The sequence below is a fragment of the Drosophila tropicalis genome, unplaced genomic scaffold (assembly GCF_018151085.1).
Source record: "Drosophila tropicalis isolate 14030-0801.00 unplaced genomic scaffold, ASM1815108v1 contig_878, whole genome shotgun sequence".
Taxonomy (NCBI): Eukaryota; Metazoa; Arthropoda; class Insecta; order Diptera; family Drosophilidae; genus Drosophila; species Drosophila tropicalis.
The window spans coordinates 16,974,810-16,993,619 of record NW_027173374.1 but is presented as its reverse complement, the minus strand read 5'-3'; the positions used below and the strand labels follow the sequence as shown (position 1 = coordinate 16,993,619).

The window sequence follows — 18,810 nt, the reverse complement described above, 5'->3', positions numbered from 1 at the left end:
AATTATTGTGTATATATCACGCTGTTGATCCCTACTGTGGCCAATGGCCATCGGATTACATTTGTGAATGGGGGCTTTCTGCGGACTTTTATGTAAATGGGCTCGCTTGAATTGTCACCGCAATGCAATCCTCCGTTATATGTACATATAGCGTTAAGTTAAGACTTAAGTTCCCTTTACTGAATCGGTCAAATATAAGTTTATTACTCATTGCATTCAATGGCGATGCATGCAACAGTTTGCCTCACGCCCAGTCTATTGACTGCGAGTCAAATAGGCAGACAGCCGGACGAAGAGACAGACAAACAGGAATTCAACTACGAATCAGAATTCAGATTCCAAGCTGGAGCTAAAGTCAAAATAAGCAATCGTTCTCGACGATTTGGTCATCGTTCTCAATGGAGCATTTCCGGAGTGAACTCTGGGAATTGAGAATCGGTTAAACGTAACTGCATTCATTTACATCAATACTGTGGTCTTCCTACACCGGAAGTCTCTCGTTGCTCTCGTTGGCCGGCAATCCGGTTGCATACGCTGTCACGCCTCATGCCTCATGCCTTTACCTACTGCTCCACCTTCTCCGCCTTCGCATTCTCCTCGCTCGTTGTGGGACACATCCTTCTAAATAGTGTGTGGAGAATTGTGTGATGCATGTTTTTGCCGACATCCTGCATTGCGAGTGTGAATGTGTGTGTATTCGGTGTGCGTGTGTAGTCAGAGAAGTCTGGTATCGGGTCGACTAAAGCATTAATCCTTGCTTTGAATTAAGTTCAATTTGTGTGATGCCCGAGTGCCAATGAGTACATTGTGGTAATTCACAGTGTCCCTAGAAATAATTTGATTCGAATTTTCCACTTAAACTATAAACAATTTTGTAGTTTTTATCTTAAGTATAAATTTAACAAAGCTAGCCAAAAATAAAACTAAACTTAACAAAGATTTAAAATTAAGCGATGGGTTTTTAACCACTGTGCGTTGCTTGGGTTTATACACACTCCGGTTGCACCCCAAACTCTTGACCATGATTGATTCCTGATTTATCAGGCATCAGGCTGATTAAATGATGTTTAGTGGTTGCTGCCTCTGCCATCAAATAAGCAGTCCAATCACACTACATAGACATTTGAGGACCTCTTTCCTTTAACGTCTCCTTCGTCTCATTTACAATGTGTTGGGAGTGTCAATGCGTTGTTCCTTATACCAACAACAAAGCTAACCTGATATTTATACTCTGCTATTGTGTTTTAACCAACAGATTTTGTATGCAACAAGAACAAATGGCTCGAATCGGGACAGCTTTAAAATGCTTAAAGACGAGTTATCAAGTTTTTAACGAATTTGTAGTAGATTTTAAATAGTAAATTGTTTGTTTTTCGAGTTGGATTGATTGATATATTTGCTTTGCGAATAGAACATTTCTATGGATCTTTTGATATAAGATTTTCTCATAAATGATGTTTAACGGTCAGCCTTCAGGGGGTAGAAACCGTACCCTATGTAGTTCAATGACAACGTATGTCATTCAAGAGTCTTCTAGCGTTTTGGTGAATTGGCTGCTGAGCTGGCACACCGCTTGGTTAATATTATTTACTTCTCAATGTACTGCCCACCAATTTGTTTCAACAGTTTACCTTTGCATTTGACCGCCTGCCGGGTTGTGGCCCTGTGGCTCTGACTGGACCACTGGCTGCCTGCCTGCCCGCCCGAGCTGCTGCTGGGCGGAAACACACGCCTGTCACAGCGGGACATCTTTGGCCATAGGGAAATACAGCTTTCCATTAATCACGGTTGGTCTGATCGGCTAGCACGAGGCTGTCTCTCAATGAGTTGGCATCTGCTGCTGTTGCTATTGGTTTCTATGGCCTCGTTGGCCAAATGTGGACAAGTAGTTGCTTGCGTTGATGGCCAGGGCTAGTTGCCAGCAGCGATGAAAGTTTAGCGAGAATACTCTCAATGGCGCTATTTCCGAGATGTTCTGTATAATGGTGCCTATCGGCAGCAGGCGCGGTAATTATCCAACACACACACTCTTACAGAGAGAAGACCCACTCACATCTACACAAGAGCACACTGAGTGCGATTCGCTGTTGACATGCCTTACATTTTCGACGTCTCCGTCCCAATCCGCTAGAGCTATTCATCGGTTGGATATCTTGGATGCAATGTGTCACTTGCCATGAAAAGGCTCCCGGCAGGTGAACGAGATGTTTCAAATTTTAAATTCACAAGTGCATTTTATTTCTAGCTGACATTTAAGTCAGAAGTTGCAGCCATAAAGCAAACCTTTTACTTTGATTGGCCTTGGGTTAACTTTGGCAGGTAAGAAGTTTACTAAACAAAATTACAAGTAAGTCTTTTCAAAGATATTTGTAGTGAATGCGTTAAAGCAAACTTACAATCTTAAAGAACTGGATTTTCGTAGTGATTTAGTTTATAAAATTCAATAAACAGACAATTCCTTTCCTGTTTTATAAGCACATGACCCATTCTATCATTAAAAATTCAGAAAATTCGCCGCAGATTACCCTTTTATAAATGAAGCATAAAGGAAGAATTGTCAAAAATTCGTTATATTCAGATATTCATCCTGATGTATTACGTATACGCAAAAATATAAGTTACGTATACGCATTAATGCTTGAGTCTACAGACTATAAGCTTGGCTTACGATTCAAATGGTCAAGCAGATTTATATGCATTTGTTGGCACTTGTCCTGTAGAAGGGGGGACGAATGCATACAGGAATAAAATTTCGAGTTGTCAGTTTCAGTTTCATTGTCATAAGCTTTTTATGAGTTGTCAAACGGATTGCAACACAAAACAAAAACGGAACAAAATCAACAGGAAAAAAAGAAACAAAAAGCCAAAACTGTCATTGTGCAATGAAATATAAATGTCAAAAGGACTTTTTGAAATTGTATTTTGTTGTTACCGTTGCAGCTACTGATTCTGCTGTTGGCATTGTCTTTGAGTTGGTCTTACACAGCGGAAACGGAAATGATAATGCAGTTGACGACACACACACACGCACACACAGACACACACGCACGAAAATATGTAACATAGTCTGCGGGGAGGAAGATAAGAGAAAGGAGAGTGTGGTTAGACTATTCGCCATGTCGGTGCATGTCGTCCCTGGGCGCGGTCGATGTGGGCAATTCAATCAAAGTTGCATGCAGCAATAAATTTTCAGCTTGAAAAATTGATAGACTTTTATTGCCAGCGATAACTGTAGGGCAGCAGCAGCTTCATGCTATTTATTATGGTTTTTTTTTTTTTTTTAATTTGTTGTTGCTGTTGTTTTCCACTTGATTGTTTTGTTGTTTTCTGTCGGCTTGAAAGCTTTAAGCAAACCAGTTTGGCAGCTCAAAAGCTTTGCCGCCAAGCCGAAAGCATGAGGTAAGCCTAGTGATCGTAGTGGAGCCAGCTCACAGAATTGAGCGTGAAGACTTTGTGAACGGTTCATTGTGACGGACTACCACGACGACGACGCAGACGGCCAACCGACGAGAGAGCCATCGAGAGCATCGAGAGAAAGAGAATAACAGAAAGAAAGAAAAAAGAAAGAGAGGAGCAGCAAGTTTGCAAGTGGAAATTTTAATAACGAAATGCAGTGAATTAAAAAGAAATACAAGCAAATGCAATAAACTCAAGGCAACAATAAAGTGCTAAACCAACAACAACAACAACAACCGAAATTATCGAAACATTATGAACACAAAAGCAATGTTAAACAACTAAATCAACAGCCACAGCAAAAACAACAACGTGAATCTAGTTTAACATATTGAAAAGTCAAAAACAAGTGAAAGACACACACAGAGTGATAGAGTGAGTGAGAGCGAGAAGGAGCAACAGAAATAAAGAGTGCAAGAGGGAGAGGGAGCGAGAGAGAGGAAGGAGGTGTCCACAGAACGAGACAACCAATGACAGCAGCCACTTTTAGACTTTCGCAGCAGACATTGATTTTTGCATGACGAGAAGTTACCTCGATATACACAAGATATCATTCACATACATATCTAGAGAGACATAGTGATAAAACCAAATCTCGCTAACAATATTAATACAATTGAATCTAAAAAAGATATTCCCTTCCTCCCTCGCCAAAACCAATCCACACACACACACACACAATCACCAAAATGGAGTATGAGAAAATGCTTTACATGGCAAACAGTGAGGTAAGTGAGATCTACAGAAATCGAAAACTGCAAATATATTTACATTAACATTACGTTCTCGTCTTTTGCTAAATACAAAAAAATATTGTCACATTTTCTCTGTCTGTATGGGGCAAGTAAAGCAGACGATTATAGCTGACAATTGATAACCTTTGACTGCCTTTGGCTAAACTTATCTCTCTCTCGGCGATTATATACATACCCACAAACGTACACAAACATGTATGTACAAACACACACACATATACATATATAAATATCTCCCCAATATAAATAGTATGCTGAAAATATTATGTCGCAATTCAGTCTTAATGAGTATGTTCATTTTTGGAATGGTTTTTTCTTTAGTTATAAAATTATAAAGCGTAAACTTTTGTATTTTCTAGTTCAGCACTTGACCTTGAGCAGCTTAAAAATCATTGTTAATTGTTAAAAACTAAGTGTACAATCGATTAAAATTTGGTAGAAAACAATATTCGGTTGAAAAATATTTCATTTAATTTACTTTACATGGCCAAAAGTATTGGATATTCAATTCGATTTATGTTACTGAACTTTAGGTTTTGGAACTTAAACTTTAAAATCATCTTCTGTTTTTAAAGTAGAATATATTAGAACAATTCATATTATAAGGAAAATTTAAAAGTTTAAATACAATACAAAAATAAAATTAAAACTCGATAAGTACCTATTAATTCAGTATTTACTTAAATAAAGTCATTTGTGAGCTTTTAAGGTGAAAAGATACATTTTCCCATATGAACCTTCAAGGACGAAGCAAAGATTTTTCTAGGAAATTTCGTTGATGGAAAGAAAATTAAATGAAATTTCAAGAAATAATACTTTAAGCTACTCAAATTGAAAAGTAATAAAGTCGAAAAATTGGGAAATTCAAAAGCTTAATAATATGAAATCCCTTAAAGTTTTCCAGTAAGATTTGTGTCTGTTGATATTTTCCACAGATTCATATGCACATATGTATATGAATGTATGTATGTAAGTAGGTAACTGAGGGACGCCCCCAAAGTACATACACGCAAAGATACATCTGTCGAGGCTGCAAATGAAATGTTTTTAATTAACGGCAGCAGCAGCAAAAGTGGCAATAGGCAGACAAGAAGGCAGGCGGGCAGGCAGCCAGGCAGATAGGTTGGTAAGAGAACATGTAGGAGTTTTTGGTCGTGAAGAGCAACGCGATGTGTGAATGTACAGAGATATGTACATATATAAATATGTATGTATCACACAAATGCGTGTCACTAGGTGAGAGTCTAAGATTGGAGTCTGTCTTTATGTGTGTGTGTGTGAGTTTTTTTTACACTTGCTAGTTACATTTTCCCCATTTTTGTCTTATGGCATTTCGCTTTAATTACAATAACAGCAGCAAACAGTGGCAAACGCGCAGCAACTTTCAAAAGATGCTTTCATTTTGCAAGAAGTGATTCTAAATGATTGTCAACTATGGCATGACGACAAAGCAGCAAACAGAAATAGTAAGAGCGACTATGTCTGTTAGTTTTTCTGTCTGTCTGTCTGTTTGCCTGCCTGCCATTTCACTCGGAAAGTGCATTCCAATCCTCTAGTAGCACAAACATCTCTAGATACTTTTTGTTGGACCTACTTAAGCTCTATATATACCGCTCTACGCAGACTTTTGACGTTTTGTCGCAATAAAAGAAAATGCAACAAAAAAAAACTTGTATTTACCATTTTTGATTGATTTGATGGAAATGTGTCTTGTTTCTTATGTCTTCTGTCTTCTCTCGACGGTTTGTCACATCTTCTAGAGCTGCTACTACCGCTTTTCGTACCATACCAAACCAAACCCGAGACACAGGCCAACAACTGGCTAGCCAGTTAACTAGCTAGCACATTCATGCCTCATTATATTTATGGACATAATAAAATAAATACCATTACCAACAATTATAAATGCATGCGATTTTCCCCCCAGAAGCAAAAGAGCAACAGCAAAAAGAAAACTTGCCATGACATAAATATTTCACATATTGTCGAGTTTTTTATTTGTGCTAAAGAGAAAAGCTATTTGAAATTTCAATTGAATTCGCGCTTAGCCCTTTTGGTCATTTGAAATGAAATCAATCAAATCTATTGTTCAGTTATTTCCATTGATTATACAATACAATATGCATTATCATTTGGTTAGGCCAGTTTTTTCTTCTTTTTCTTCTTTTTTTCTATATTTTTGCCCCTTTTTCTGGGTGTGGTATCCAAGACTTCAGGGCTCATTGTCTAGAGTTGTTGTTGCCTTTGCTTGTGGTATCAACTTTAGCGTGGCTTTTATGCAAATTGAAAATGAATTGAAGTTGGCTTCGCAACGTCTTTTATACAGAATAATTGTCACTGCGTGCAATGCATAATGAGGATGAGATGGCAACCAACAGCAACAGCAATTTCAATTGCAATTGCAATAGCAACATCAACATCAACAACAACGACAGGCGAAGCAGACGTAGACGAATACCTGACAGATTTCAGTGCCTAGATAGAATTGCATTCCTTTCAACCTGAGGATAGGTTTTGGGTTCTCGGGAATGGTGGCGGAGGGATGGGATGTGGGTTCTGTTCAAGTGAATTGCAAGTGGGTGTGTTTCTGTATTTGGTCTTGTTGTGTCTAAGATGGCACTTGTAGGTACTTTAGACAGGTTAATGCAAGGCATATTGAAGAGATTTTATTGGTTAAGTGAGTGGAAATCATTAAAGTATTTCCAGAGGACGCTCATTGGGTTTGGTTATCATAAATGTAAACCACTAAAATGTACAGCGTATTGCAAGATTGCATTCACTAAATAACTAATATATATATCAATAATTTGTATACTTTTAATGAAAAGAACTTGTATAATTAACACATATTCCTTTAACTCAAGTTCTCTTCATATGAAATGAATGTAGCTTAAAGAAGAAGGTTTATTCAAGAACGTTTATTGAAAGGGCAAAGAATACAAAAATGATATTTCAAAGTTTCTGTGGGCACAATTCTCCAAGTCTCTTTGAAACTTATTATCTGATACAGAAATGATATCACGAGATATACATATGTAACTCACTTGTTTTTCCTGTTACTCCAATATGTGCTCGCACATATATCAAGTCCCGGAACATTTTGAAATGTCACATTGTTACAATTGCATATTTGCATTTGTCTTAATTAGAATACTTAAGAGCCAAGAGCTCAAGCTCTCTCTCTCTCTCTCTCTCTCTCTTCAATGAAAATGGCAAATCGCATAACTAGCATAATTGAGATTGCTGTTGGTGTACAAGCAAGATACTCCTAGTTCTACGAATGACATTAACTGCCCCGAGGAGAACATAGATTCAAGCCAATCCAAGCCAAGCCATACAAAGCCAACAGCAAAAAATAGAAACAAAAAGTGTATGCAGATAAAAATAAAGGCGAAACAAGCCATGTAAAAATAAGTAGAAATAAGTCTTGCCTCTTTGACAGCTCAGCCCACGCAAAAGTACGTGGATTCAGTCGGTCGGTCTGTTGGTTGTTTGGTGTGTGCCTGTGGAGCTTATGCTGTTGACAAGGCACTTCAGCATTGCCATAAACATATTCATACCCTACCTAACCCCCTTCTCCACCACGAGAGACAGCATCACTCTGGTGATCACATTAATTAAACAAACAATTTGCGCTTGCGCGACTTGCAAAAGCAACTGAAAAACCAACCAAGTGAGGGTTTCGCTTACGGTTTGGGGTTACGGTCTATCCTCTATCTCTCTCTGTATATCTTTGTACATTGTCATAATGCGATTAGAGCAGATTAAACGACAATTGTTGCCGCCAGCAGCAGCAGCAGCAACAGCTGAATCTGACTATAGAACACCTGAGGTTGATTCTTTAAGTTTTGTGTCGACATTTGCATAGTTTGTTTTATTTAGTTCAAAGATACATATAAATTAATTTCTATCTCGGTTGGCCATAATTCAACATCACAACATGGTCAACATGTCAGTTCTCAAGGTTGTTGCAATTGCTGCAACTGCTGAGCTTTACCCTTCACTTCTGCCATACAAGTGATTTAATTTGAATGAGGTTGGTGGGGGGTGAGCAGGAGGAGTTCTTGGCACACCTTTTGCAACCTTTTGTTGACCGACCGAACCAAGCAATGGCAATTCTTGGGCACCTGGGCGCACCCTGTTCTATGTATGTGTTCGTGTGTGTGTGTGTGTAATAAAGAGCATGCTTAATTTATTTATATAGATCGCCCTGCGTCTCTCTGGCCTGTTGCCTGTTGCCTTAGGCGTTGGCCATTTCATTTATTATTGTATCTTGGCCAGAATAAATGACAACAACCAGGCAACAACAGGCAGCAAACAGCAGGCAGTTGGCCTGTTGTTTTTTTTTTTTCATTATTTTATTATTATTTATTTTTATTTTTTTGTTCTTGCTACTTATCTGATCGGTTGCTTTAAATGAAGCTTTTGTCGTGGCTAAAAGAAACGTTCTTAAAACGTAAACTGGATTTTATTATTAGGCAAAGCAATACAAAACCCATACATGCACACAAAACACACTCAAACACACACACACACTCATAAATATGCCACATTCTTGTCTATTCGATTTGACTTTGAGTTGTTCTAATGAATTTCATTAGACTTCCATAGCCACAAGAATCATAAAACTTGTTTTTGTAGTGCTAGTTGTTCTTTTTTAAGATACCCTGTAGATGAAACTTAAATTGGGATACTTACATTAAGACCAATGAAATGTCTTTATTGTTATATTGAACAATTTCTATTCTCAAGTCAATGAAGAGTCATTATTTTGTAGATAAGTTTAACGAAAGTCTAATATTCGAAATAATGAAAATTTCAACTTGTTTTTGTTCCTTTCGGCTACATGGTATATCCATGTCTAAACTTTCAATTTTGAAGTGTGGAATTTTGTATGTGTGTGTGTGTGTGTTGTTTTTTTGTGTGCTGGCTTTTGTTTTTACTGCTCAACTGATTCTCATATATTTTCAATTTATTACTTTGCTTAAAAGTTATTGTTGCTAATTTTTATAAGAGTTTTTCGATTTGTTGACGTCAAAAGAAAATCAAAAATATTTGCCACTGTCTTTAGTTAGAATTTGTTATGGATTTTGCCCTTTGACTTTCAATATCTACTTCAGTTGCAAAGTGGTTTGTTTTGTCTTGCCTTGTCATATTTGATATTCATATTTTGGTGAATTTTAATAAACTTTAATATATATTTTATTTCGTTTTTTTTTTTCTCTTTTTCGGTTTTTTGTTTTGGTTTCATTTGAAATGAGTCAAAAATGAATTAAATTGTTATCTCTTCATTTATTAGAAATTGATATTCTAGTCCGTGTTGATGCGTACCAGGCAATTTTTTCAATTTCTTGGTAACCATTGGATGGACATATATGTATGTCAAAACATTTGAAAACAATTAGTTTCTCTTTCATTCATTAGAGAAACGGTCACATGACCAACTCGGCTACATTATTACCTAACATAAGTTTATAAACTTAACTGAAATAGCCAAACTGTTTTATAGAATAGAACAAAAGCCTAACTAGAATATAGAATCTTTGGAATAAGTATTTACTTAACATACTTGTTTTTATAAAATGAGAAATTATCGACTCTGTATATGTATCTACATATATTCGGTCAATCAAATAAACATCTTCATAGGCTTTTGGTGTGAATCATAGCATTTAAAAAGTGAATGAATTTTTATTCTCCTTAACGTTTAGCGTTCATATTCAAAAATGGAAAATTTCCAAAAACTTGTCATGCAAGACTTTGATATTTGTTTAAACAAAGCTGCTTGGGTGTACCAACAATATATAAAGACATATACTTTTTATTTGATTAGTTAAAATCTTAAGTAAAATTAGGTCTAGACAAATTTGTTTTGAGACTAGAAAAATTTGACTTTTTTTTAGGATTTTGGCAAATAATTTAGAGATGCAAGGTCTTGTAATTTATCTTTAGAAAACTCTTTTGGCACTTAACCATTATTTCTCTTCATGCTTGAATGTTGGAGGCATTGTATTTATTACAAGGGGTACTTAGACATTCCCGACGTTTATAGCCATTCATCCGTTTACCAACATTCTATCCAACGACTTGAAATGGGCAACTTTCTGTTTGTTTTGCATTGTGTGTTTGAATTCATGTAGTAGGTAGTTTTTTATATAAATTGTTTTAAAAATAGAACTGTCAGTTAAAATGTTGCTATTATAAAGTTGTGGTTTTTCTAAAAATACCAACGAAAGCAATCGAAATCCTAATTGTTGCTGCGGTTCGGTTATTGTTGCTGTTGTGTTGTGCCAACTTTGACACCCAAGCCGCTGGCTGTAATGATACCAACAGCCATACCAAAGGCAACATCAACATCAACAGCACATAACAAAAAGACCGAAAATAAAAACCAATTTGTGACGTTTATTGTGGGTGCTATTTATATGGCCAGATATCAATTGTGTATGTGGCTGTGTGTGTATGCTTGTGTGTGTACATACATATGAAATTCTGTTGGGTTATTTGATTCTAAAATGACCAATCTAACCGACTGACTGACCGCTCCAGTTAACAATGCCTTCCATTGACAGCCGCCTCATGTCGGACACGCCAATCGAATGAAATATTATCGAACTACCAGCAAAAACCAAACAACATTTTGGCCAACAAAAAAAGAGAAAAAAAAGATATATAAAGCGACATTCAGTCAGTATTTTAAAAGCCTTTTGTCTGTATTCTGCTTTGCATTGTGTATCGATTCGAATTACCCCTCTTTAGCTCTCTCTCTCACTCTGTCTTGTGTGTGTGTTCTGTGTACCACATTGGAAAGTCCCAATGTGTCAGAAATTTGGTGCTTGTTTTGAGAATTTTTTGTATAACAAGATTTAATCAAAAGTTTTACGAGTACTTTTATACGCGGTTCGGTTCAGTTGACTATTACTGGCAAACCAGCGAGCCAGCCAGCCAGTAAGGCCTTTTGTTTGGCTCATATACATAGGTAGAAACAGCAGGAAATCGGAATAACCCAAGTGATCTAATTGCCCCAGCTGTGAGGATGTGGGCAATGATATAAATCAATATTTCGAGACAGAGAGTGAGAGAGGGAGAGCGAGAGAAAAAAAATGCAAATATATTGTATTTTAATTTATTTTTTTGTACATTTTATTACATTATTATTTCTTATTTTTGCCTGCCCTGCCAGCATTATATTACATTTTAGCATAATGACTTGACCCAAAACTAAATTGAATTTCGATATGGTTGTTAAATTTATGATAAGGATAGTTAATGATGAGAGGGACAGAAAAGAAAAGTAGAAGAATCGAGTGGGAAAGCAAAAGGTAATAACTAGTGGCGAGACAGGCCCCCACATCTTTTGTGGTAATATCGTTTTTATGTTTTTTTTTCCCCTTTTGCTTTTGAATTGCCACTTACTTATGCCGCCTATGTAAATATAGGTACTCATAAATTATAGACTATCTCTGACTGATTCATTTAGGTAGCTGCTGAATCATGAGCAGTTTATACAGTTCTTCAGTTTTTCTCGACCCCAATTGAGGGTGAAGTACCCTCTGAAAAAGAAGCAACAACAGAAAAAGTACACACGGCCAAATCTTAGAAATCGCTTTAATTTTATGCATATTACGCAATATCTAAACTGGATAATCAAACACAATTTCAGCACAATTAACAGCTTGGCGAGAAAAGCTAACAAAAACACACACACACAAGACACACAGACAGACAAACAGAACAGCGAAATATAAAAAATCACTCATACGGCCCTTAGTACGCTTTTGATTAAAACATACGAGGAGAATTGTAATACAATCGTGACTAGTTGAAATTATTTAGAATAAAATCGTAGTCAGGGCAAACAATTTTAGAGTCCACGGCTTACTCCCATCCCCTCCCCTCCCCCTCAACCACTCCTGCTCTAGTGGCTGCAAAATGCATTTCGGAAAATCCAGAATGAGCTGTATGCATTAATAATAGCCATTGCCTGCCTACCCTGCCTCACTCACTCACTCACTCACTAGAAGCTGGCTCATTCTCCAGTTTTTGAGATAATGGAAAACGAGTTTTTCAAAAGGTACAGATCAGTAGCCCACCCCCACGCCCCACTCGCTTGCTTGTACTTTGCCTTGCAGTTTCTATGACGTTGAGCGAATTAATAAAGAAAATCAATGACTTTACCAAGGCAAACAAAAGCCTCTGTGTGTGACAAGAGAACGCTTTAATTTTCATCGAGTCATTGTTTGTTGCTTGCTAGTGAAGTAAATAGAAAAAAGCACATAATCCATACACAGAGATCGGTCATGCCTATAGCTTTTGGGCTTGGGTTTTTTTTTTCATTGTTGCTGTTGTTGTTCGCCGTGTTTGCAGTTAGTTTTCATGGCGTCACAGTCATTGAGATCGATCGGGCCTCAAGTTGATAAATGAGAAAACCTTTGCGAGTTGAAGCTTAGTATGTATCTTGCTCTCGTCTTGGACTCTTCTAAACAACTCTAAGTTCTAAGGTGAACACATTTGTTAAGAGAAACGAAAATCGAAAATTTGTATTTGGCAAAAGCAAAAAACGAAACACAAAAATTTCCATTAAATCCATTACTGAGCAGGTAGGAATTGGAAAGGTAACGATCAAACTCTTATATGGGCGTGTTAATTAAGACAATTTGGATCTTGATAATTAGTGGAAAAGAACACACACAAAACGAAAACGAAAGAAAGATGGCGCCAAAGTCAGATGGATTTTCGATTTTGCAAATTAGCGCTTTGATTGAATCTTCGCTTGGCCTTAATTAAACTCAATTCCTGTCTCTTGTCTCCGCAGATGCCGCACAGTCCACATTTAAAACACACCGGCCCAGAGCAACAGTTTGTTAGCCACAGCCAACCAGATCCCTACTCGGCCTATGCTGATAACTTTGATTTATCACTGCTGCCACAGGATTCGGGAATACCAACCACTGTGTACCAGTATAACGCTCCGCAAATTAAGATCGAATGTGTCTGGGATCACGAACAGCAGCAGGGAACACAAGGGCAACAACAATTGGCCACAAGATATAGCAGCAGCACCAGCTCCAGTCATCAGTTGATACCACCTCCACCTGCTTATCCACACAGTGTCTATCCCTCACCCCAGTCCAGTCCTCTGCAATCGGAATTTGTGAAATTCAACACCAGCTACGACTGCACGAGCCTAAGTAGTCCGTGTCCTTCATTGGATGCCACAAGCATTAAACAGGAGCTTCACATTTTGCCACCATCGCCACCGGAATCGAATTGTGAGACACCATCCCCACGTTCAGTCAAAGCTGAGCCACTCGATGCGGAAATTGAGGGCTTTGTTGACTTGAATTCACTCCTCCAGCAACAACAGCAGCACCAGCTGCCAGATACGACAGACATCAAGCCCGATCATCAGCTCCTGCGTGAGTGTCTCGAGGATACAACATTCCAGAAAAAACACAATCTCAAGCCATTGGCTCTGGAATCATTTATTGGAGGTTTGGCTGAGGTGCGTGGAGATTTTGAGCCTGTCATCTCATTGGCACTGGAGCATGCCAAGCGTGAGGCGGACGCCATTTGCGCGGAGCTACAAATATCACCAGGTAAGGAGAACCCTAAACGTTATAGAAAAATGTATGTCAATGGAAAAACTGGAAAATTAATAGTGGAACGCTTGAACTACTTATTCCATGTTGATTTGACTCGAAAGTTTTTTTTTTTAGAAAGACTTTCTAGGACAATTTTATTAAATTTAAATGTGATTTTTTATTTTAATCTTGTTTCATGGATTGATCCCTTGATGAATTGATGGATTCTAGAATGAGATTGAAATTTATTTTCCTTTTCTGTTGTCGATATAACAATTACATAGCTCAATTTAACATGACTTCATTTTTGTCACCAGATCCAAATGCTTGGACGTCCGCCCAGGTACATGCATGGCTACGGTCCACCTTGGCGCAATTTAAATTGCCGCCCGTCAACAACTTGGAGCTGCAATTCTCTGAAGACGGCACCGCATTGGCATTACTCAGCGAAGAGGAATTCTTGCGTCGCATGCCCGAGGTGAGTTTAAAACGTTTTGGTATTTAGCCTTGCTTGCAACTGTGTGACATTAGCTTAAGTATTACAAAATTTCAAATGACAAATGGCAAAAAAAGAGGCGAAAAAAAAAAAAACAAATGAGCAAAACAAAAAACTCGCAAAAGAGCTAAGAAAACATAAAAATCAATTCAAAATCGAATTGAATTTCGCGTATGAACGCAAAGAAAACTAAAACTAAAACAACAAAAGCAACAAAACTAAAACGAAACAAGTTTCGTAACTGACGTTGACGTCATGGCTCTGGCCACAAAGAGGCAGGGTGTTGGGTGGGAGGGAGGGTTGTTGAGCGGTAGCAGAGGGACCACCAAATCAGAAAGCCAGCACAAACCTGTTGCCAACAATTAGGCAAAAAAAAAAATATATATATATCTATATGTATGTATGAAAGAGCTTGCGGCATCTCGAAAATCACAAAATCTACTCCACATGCGCTCTCCAGGTCGCTCTCGCCGAGACGATACAAGACAAGAAATTGTTTTTGCCAAAAAGAAATAAAAAAAATAACAGAAATTTATTTATGTATGTATATCAATGATTACATTTGCCTAGGCCAGTTTGTTTGATGTTGGTGTTGTTGTTGTTGCTGCTGCTGCCCGTTGTGAGTGCAACAAAACGAAAACAAAAGACTTAAGCAACGAACGTAAGCGAACGAGTGTGTGCGAGTGTGTGTGTGTGTTTATGGAATGAGTAGCTAAAAAGTGAGTGAATGACAAACGAATGAAATCAGAGAGCAGTCGAAAAATTAGTAACCGTGGTCATGGCTGGTAAAGGTGAAAGAATGTGTGAAGGTTGTTTGGTGAAACTGCAGCACTTGGATGATTACGAGCCAACAACATGGCCAGGCCCCAGCTCAGATGACAGTATGCTAGCAGGCGAGGGGGGGACTCAAGAGGGCAGTTGAGCGAGGGATAGAGGAAGAAACAGTCAGAGGGAGATAGAGAGAAAAACACTCGAATTGAGCCAACGACCAGCAACGACATTGCAAGGTGAAAGTAAGTTGTTGTCTTCGTTGTTGTTGGCTTATTTGTTGGCTAGCTGGCTGGCTGACTGGCTAACTGGCTAACTGACTGACTGACCGGTGGGCTGGCAGACAATTGGCAAAATGCATCGAGCTTGTCTGCTTCATGAAGGAGACGCGGCACATGGATAATTCATGACGTTTAGATAGCATAAGAATTTAATTGAGATTTATGCAAGATTAACATTTTGTGTCTACATTTTTGGCTCTCTCTTTTCTTTTCTTTCGCTTACAGAGTGGCAGCACATTGCATGCCCAATTGGAGATATGGAAGATGGCCTATGCTGATCAACCGACACAGCAGCAGCAGCCCCAGTTAGAGCCCACTCAACAACAGTGGCCAACAGATTATCAGTTGCAGAATCTGGATGAATACAATGAGGATAGTGAGGGTAAGTCAAATGGATAAGAAATCTGTTAAAATTTGAATACATGGTTTGAGATACGAAAAGATAAATCATTCAAAACTAATGCTTTGTTGATCTTGGCTAAGTTGATCTAATTTGAATGGCTCTTTAGATGAGTGATTGGAGTATGAAGAATTTGGATATGATACAATTGTTTACTTATATATATATTTCTTTTAGATGATGAGGATATGGAAGTCACAACTGCACCAGATGTCTCCATAAACACCAGCACCACCACCACCACCAATACACCTGCTTCAGGAGTTAAACGGACAACTGGTGGACGCACTGGTGGCGGTTCTCACATTCATTTGTGGCAGTTTCTTAAGGAATTACTAAGTACACCGCAGGTGAATGGAACAGCCATTAGATGGATTGATCGCAATAAGGGGATCTTCAAAATCGAGGATTCGGTGCGTGTGGCAAAGTTATGGGGTCGTCGCAAGAATCGACCTGCCATGAACTATGACAAATTATCCCGCTCCATACGTCAGTACTATAAGAAGGGGATCATGAAGAAAACGGAACGATCGCAGCGTTTGGTCTATCAGTTCTGTCATCCCTATCATCAGTAGATGATTGAATTGGGCGTTGGATTTTGTCGTTTAGTTTTCTAGGTCTATTTATTTTTGCTAGTTGTAAGTTGTAATACCTGCCCACCTTCATCTGCACCCGTGACTATGCTCGACTAGCCTTTGTGGTTTAGCGAGTTTTAGTTTCTGTATATATACACACACACACACACAACCAAACACTTCCAACAATCCTCCTCCTCCTCCGCCTCATCCTCTAGGCACGAAGGTAAGTTCGTGCATTAGCTTGGCTAAGTTCTTGGCTCTTCTAGACTCTAGGCTAAAACTTTACCTCATGGCGAAGGTAAGTTCGTCTGGGCGAAGTTTTAAGTTTACACAATTATTATTTTCTGCATAATCAATTCTAATCTAATCTTGTATCGCGCAATGGGGGCGTGGCCGAAAATTGCAAACGCCCCCCAACAATTGCATATGCTTGACTTACCTGCAACATCTTTATTCAATTGCTGATGCAAAGCGATGTACAGCACTCTGTCTCGAATGTGGAACTTTTTGGGGTCCCCTATTCCCCTTTTTCGAGTCTCGGATAATTGACTGGCCATTAGTAGTCTGTGGCGAAATTGGTCGATTCGGTCTCTATCCAAGCATTGGGATGTCGAAAAAAGGATAGCCAAAAAGCCAGAGACAGAGTGCTCAATCAATCGTTGACAGCATGAAGGTGTTGCGGTAATTTTAGGAACCATATATCTATGATATATCAAAAGTAAGTTCTATGAACAAACAACATAACGAATAAACAATTTAAAACCAGTAGATTTTAAGAACGACAAACGATCAAATCAAAAAACAAACAAAAGAGAACAAATACAAATTTCGCTTTTTTTTTTTTAGTTATGTTTTAAGTTTTCCTTGAAAATTTTTTCTCTTCTCGCAAAAGTTAAGTTAAAAAATTTTCGACAAACCTTTATGTTATTAATTAGTTTTTATGTGCAACATTTAATCAATGCATAAGTTAAATTAAATTAAATTTTAATCAATTTTTCTGGTGTTGGTATTGAAAAAAAATTAATTAGTTAGAATTAAATTCATTGATAAATTTGTTTAATATTGCTCTACTGTATACTTGTCGGGTAGATCTATTAAGTTAATTTTAATATTTATTGTATGTGTTTTTTATTTACGCGTTTTTTTCGCCCCACCAAGTCGGGCATACACATATGTATATAGTTGCAATTATTAATATTATTGTTGCATTATGCGTGAAAGTCAATTAAATATTGAGTTGGCGTTAATATTAATAATATTCCATCGCAGACATTTTTAATTGAATTATGCAACTTGCAGCTCGACTTGCCACGGCTTATTTGTTTTAAATAATATTCAAATATTGTTGTAACTGAAAATACATGCTTATATGCAAATATTTATGCGCATTTTATATAGATAATTAGGATATTGTCTGTAACAAGAGATACACACACACTCACACACACACTCACACACCCAAACTCACACACACATGCATATTTATCTTTTATATTTCCACAAAAAATGCAAATTATTTATTTATTTATTTAACTAACATATTGTCATCTGATTCAAATACAATATATACGATATACGATAGTAAAAAAAAATGACAGCGAATAAAAAAAAACAATAATAAAATGACAAAAAAAAAAAACTGAAATGGTTTAACAACAAAAAAAAGGGCAACAAAAAAATCGCAAACACAGCTATTAGCAGTGATTTGCTTTAAATCTGGGAAGAGATTTTATCGGTCCGAGAGAGAGAAAAAAATTTGAAATTAAATAGATTTTTATTTGATTTTTCTTTTTTTAGTCACACGAAGTCTCTACACACTGAAAAGATTATAAGGATTCATTATTTCTATTAATGAAAGAAACGTAATTGTCTTTATATGATTTTCTTGATTAGACCTTCAAAAATTTGTTTTACTTTTGAAAATTCATGGAATCAAAGAATAAAGAGTACGATTTGGTTTTTCAAAAACTAATCAAAAGGTGTAATTACCTAATCCAATTGTCTCTATGCTAGGCGATATTCACATGCTCCAAGTGTTATCTGTGGAATGGAATTCGTCTTATTTGGAGTCTAAATTATTTCCCCAAATTAATTTGAACAAACATTTCAGTTTAGCTTAAAATAATTGTTAAAGTCTACCATAAATATAATTCTTTTCATTTGTTGTTAGTTGATGCTAAATAGGCGAGCAATTGCAGAGAAAGGATTGCAGGATTCAAGTTTTAGGCCATTAACAAATCAACCTTAACCAACTATAAATCCGCAATGATGCATACTACATACATACATACATAGATGCATATGTGTGTGTGTTTATATATGTGTATATAAATCTGTGCAAGTGGCAAACATTCTGGTAAAATTATAGTATCGCCTGCAAGGGTATAAAGTGTTATACGAGAGAGAAAGCTTCTCAAAGGATTGCGCTGAACACAAAAATTTCGTTCTCATTCACGTGCAGTGACAAAAAATCAAAAAAGGAGGAAAAAAAA

The 18,810-nt window shown here is 37.3% G+C and overlaps 1 protein-coding gene across 3 annotated transcripts; it reads left to right on the top strand.

Annotated features, from left to right (window-relative positions):
• The first annotated feature begins 3,428 nt into the window (after positions 1-3,428).
• Ets98B (DNA-binding protein Ets98B) lies at positions 3,429-17,950 on the top strand. 3 transcript variants are annotated; one of them, XM_068299554.1, is made up of 5 exons: positions 3,429-4,184; positions 13,027-13,810; positions 14,113-14,273; positions 15,566-15,722; positions 15,918-17,950. In XM_068299554.1, the coding sequence occupies exons 1-5, from the start codon at positions 4,146-4,148 to the stop codon at positions 16,313-16,315; spliced, it is 1,539 nt and encodes a 512-aa protein (XP_068155655.1). In that variant the 5' UTR covers positions 3,429-4,145; the 3' UTR covers positions 16,316-17,950. The 3 variants fall into 3 exon arrangements, with proteins under 3 accessions (XP_068155655.1, XP_068155656.1, XP_068155657.1); XM_068299555.1 differs by lacking the exon at positions 3,429-4,184 and adding an exon at positions 12,620-12,712; XM_068299556.1 differs by lacking the exon at positions 3,429-4,184 and adding an exon at positions 12,795-12,811.
• Positions 17,951-18,810: the final 860 nt, after the last annotated feature.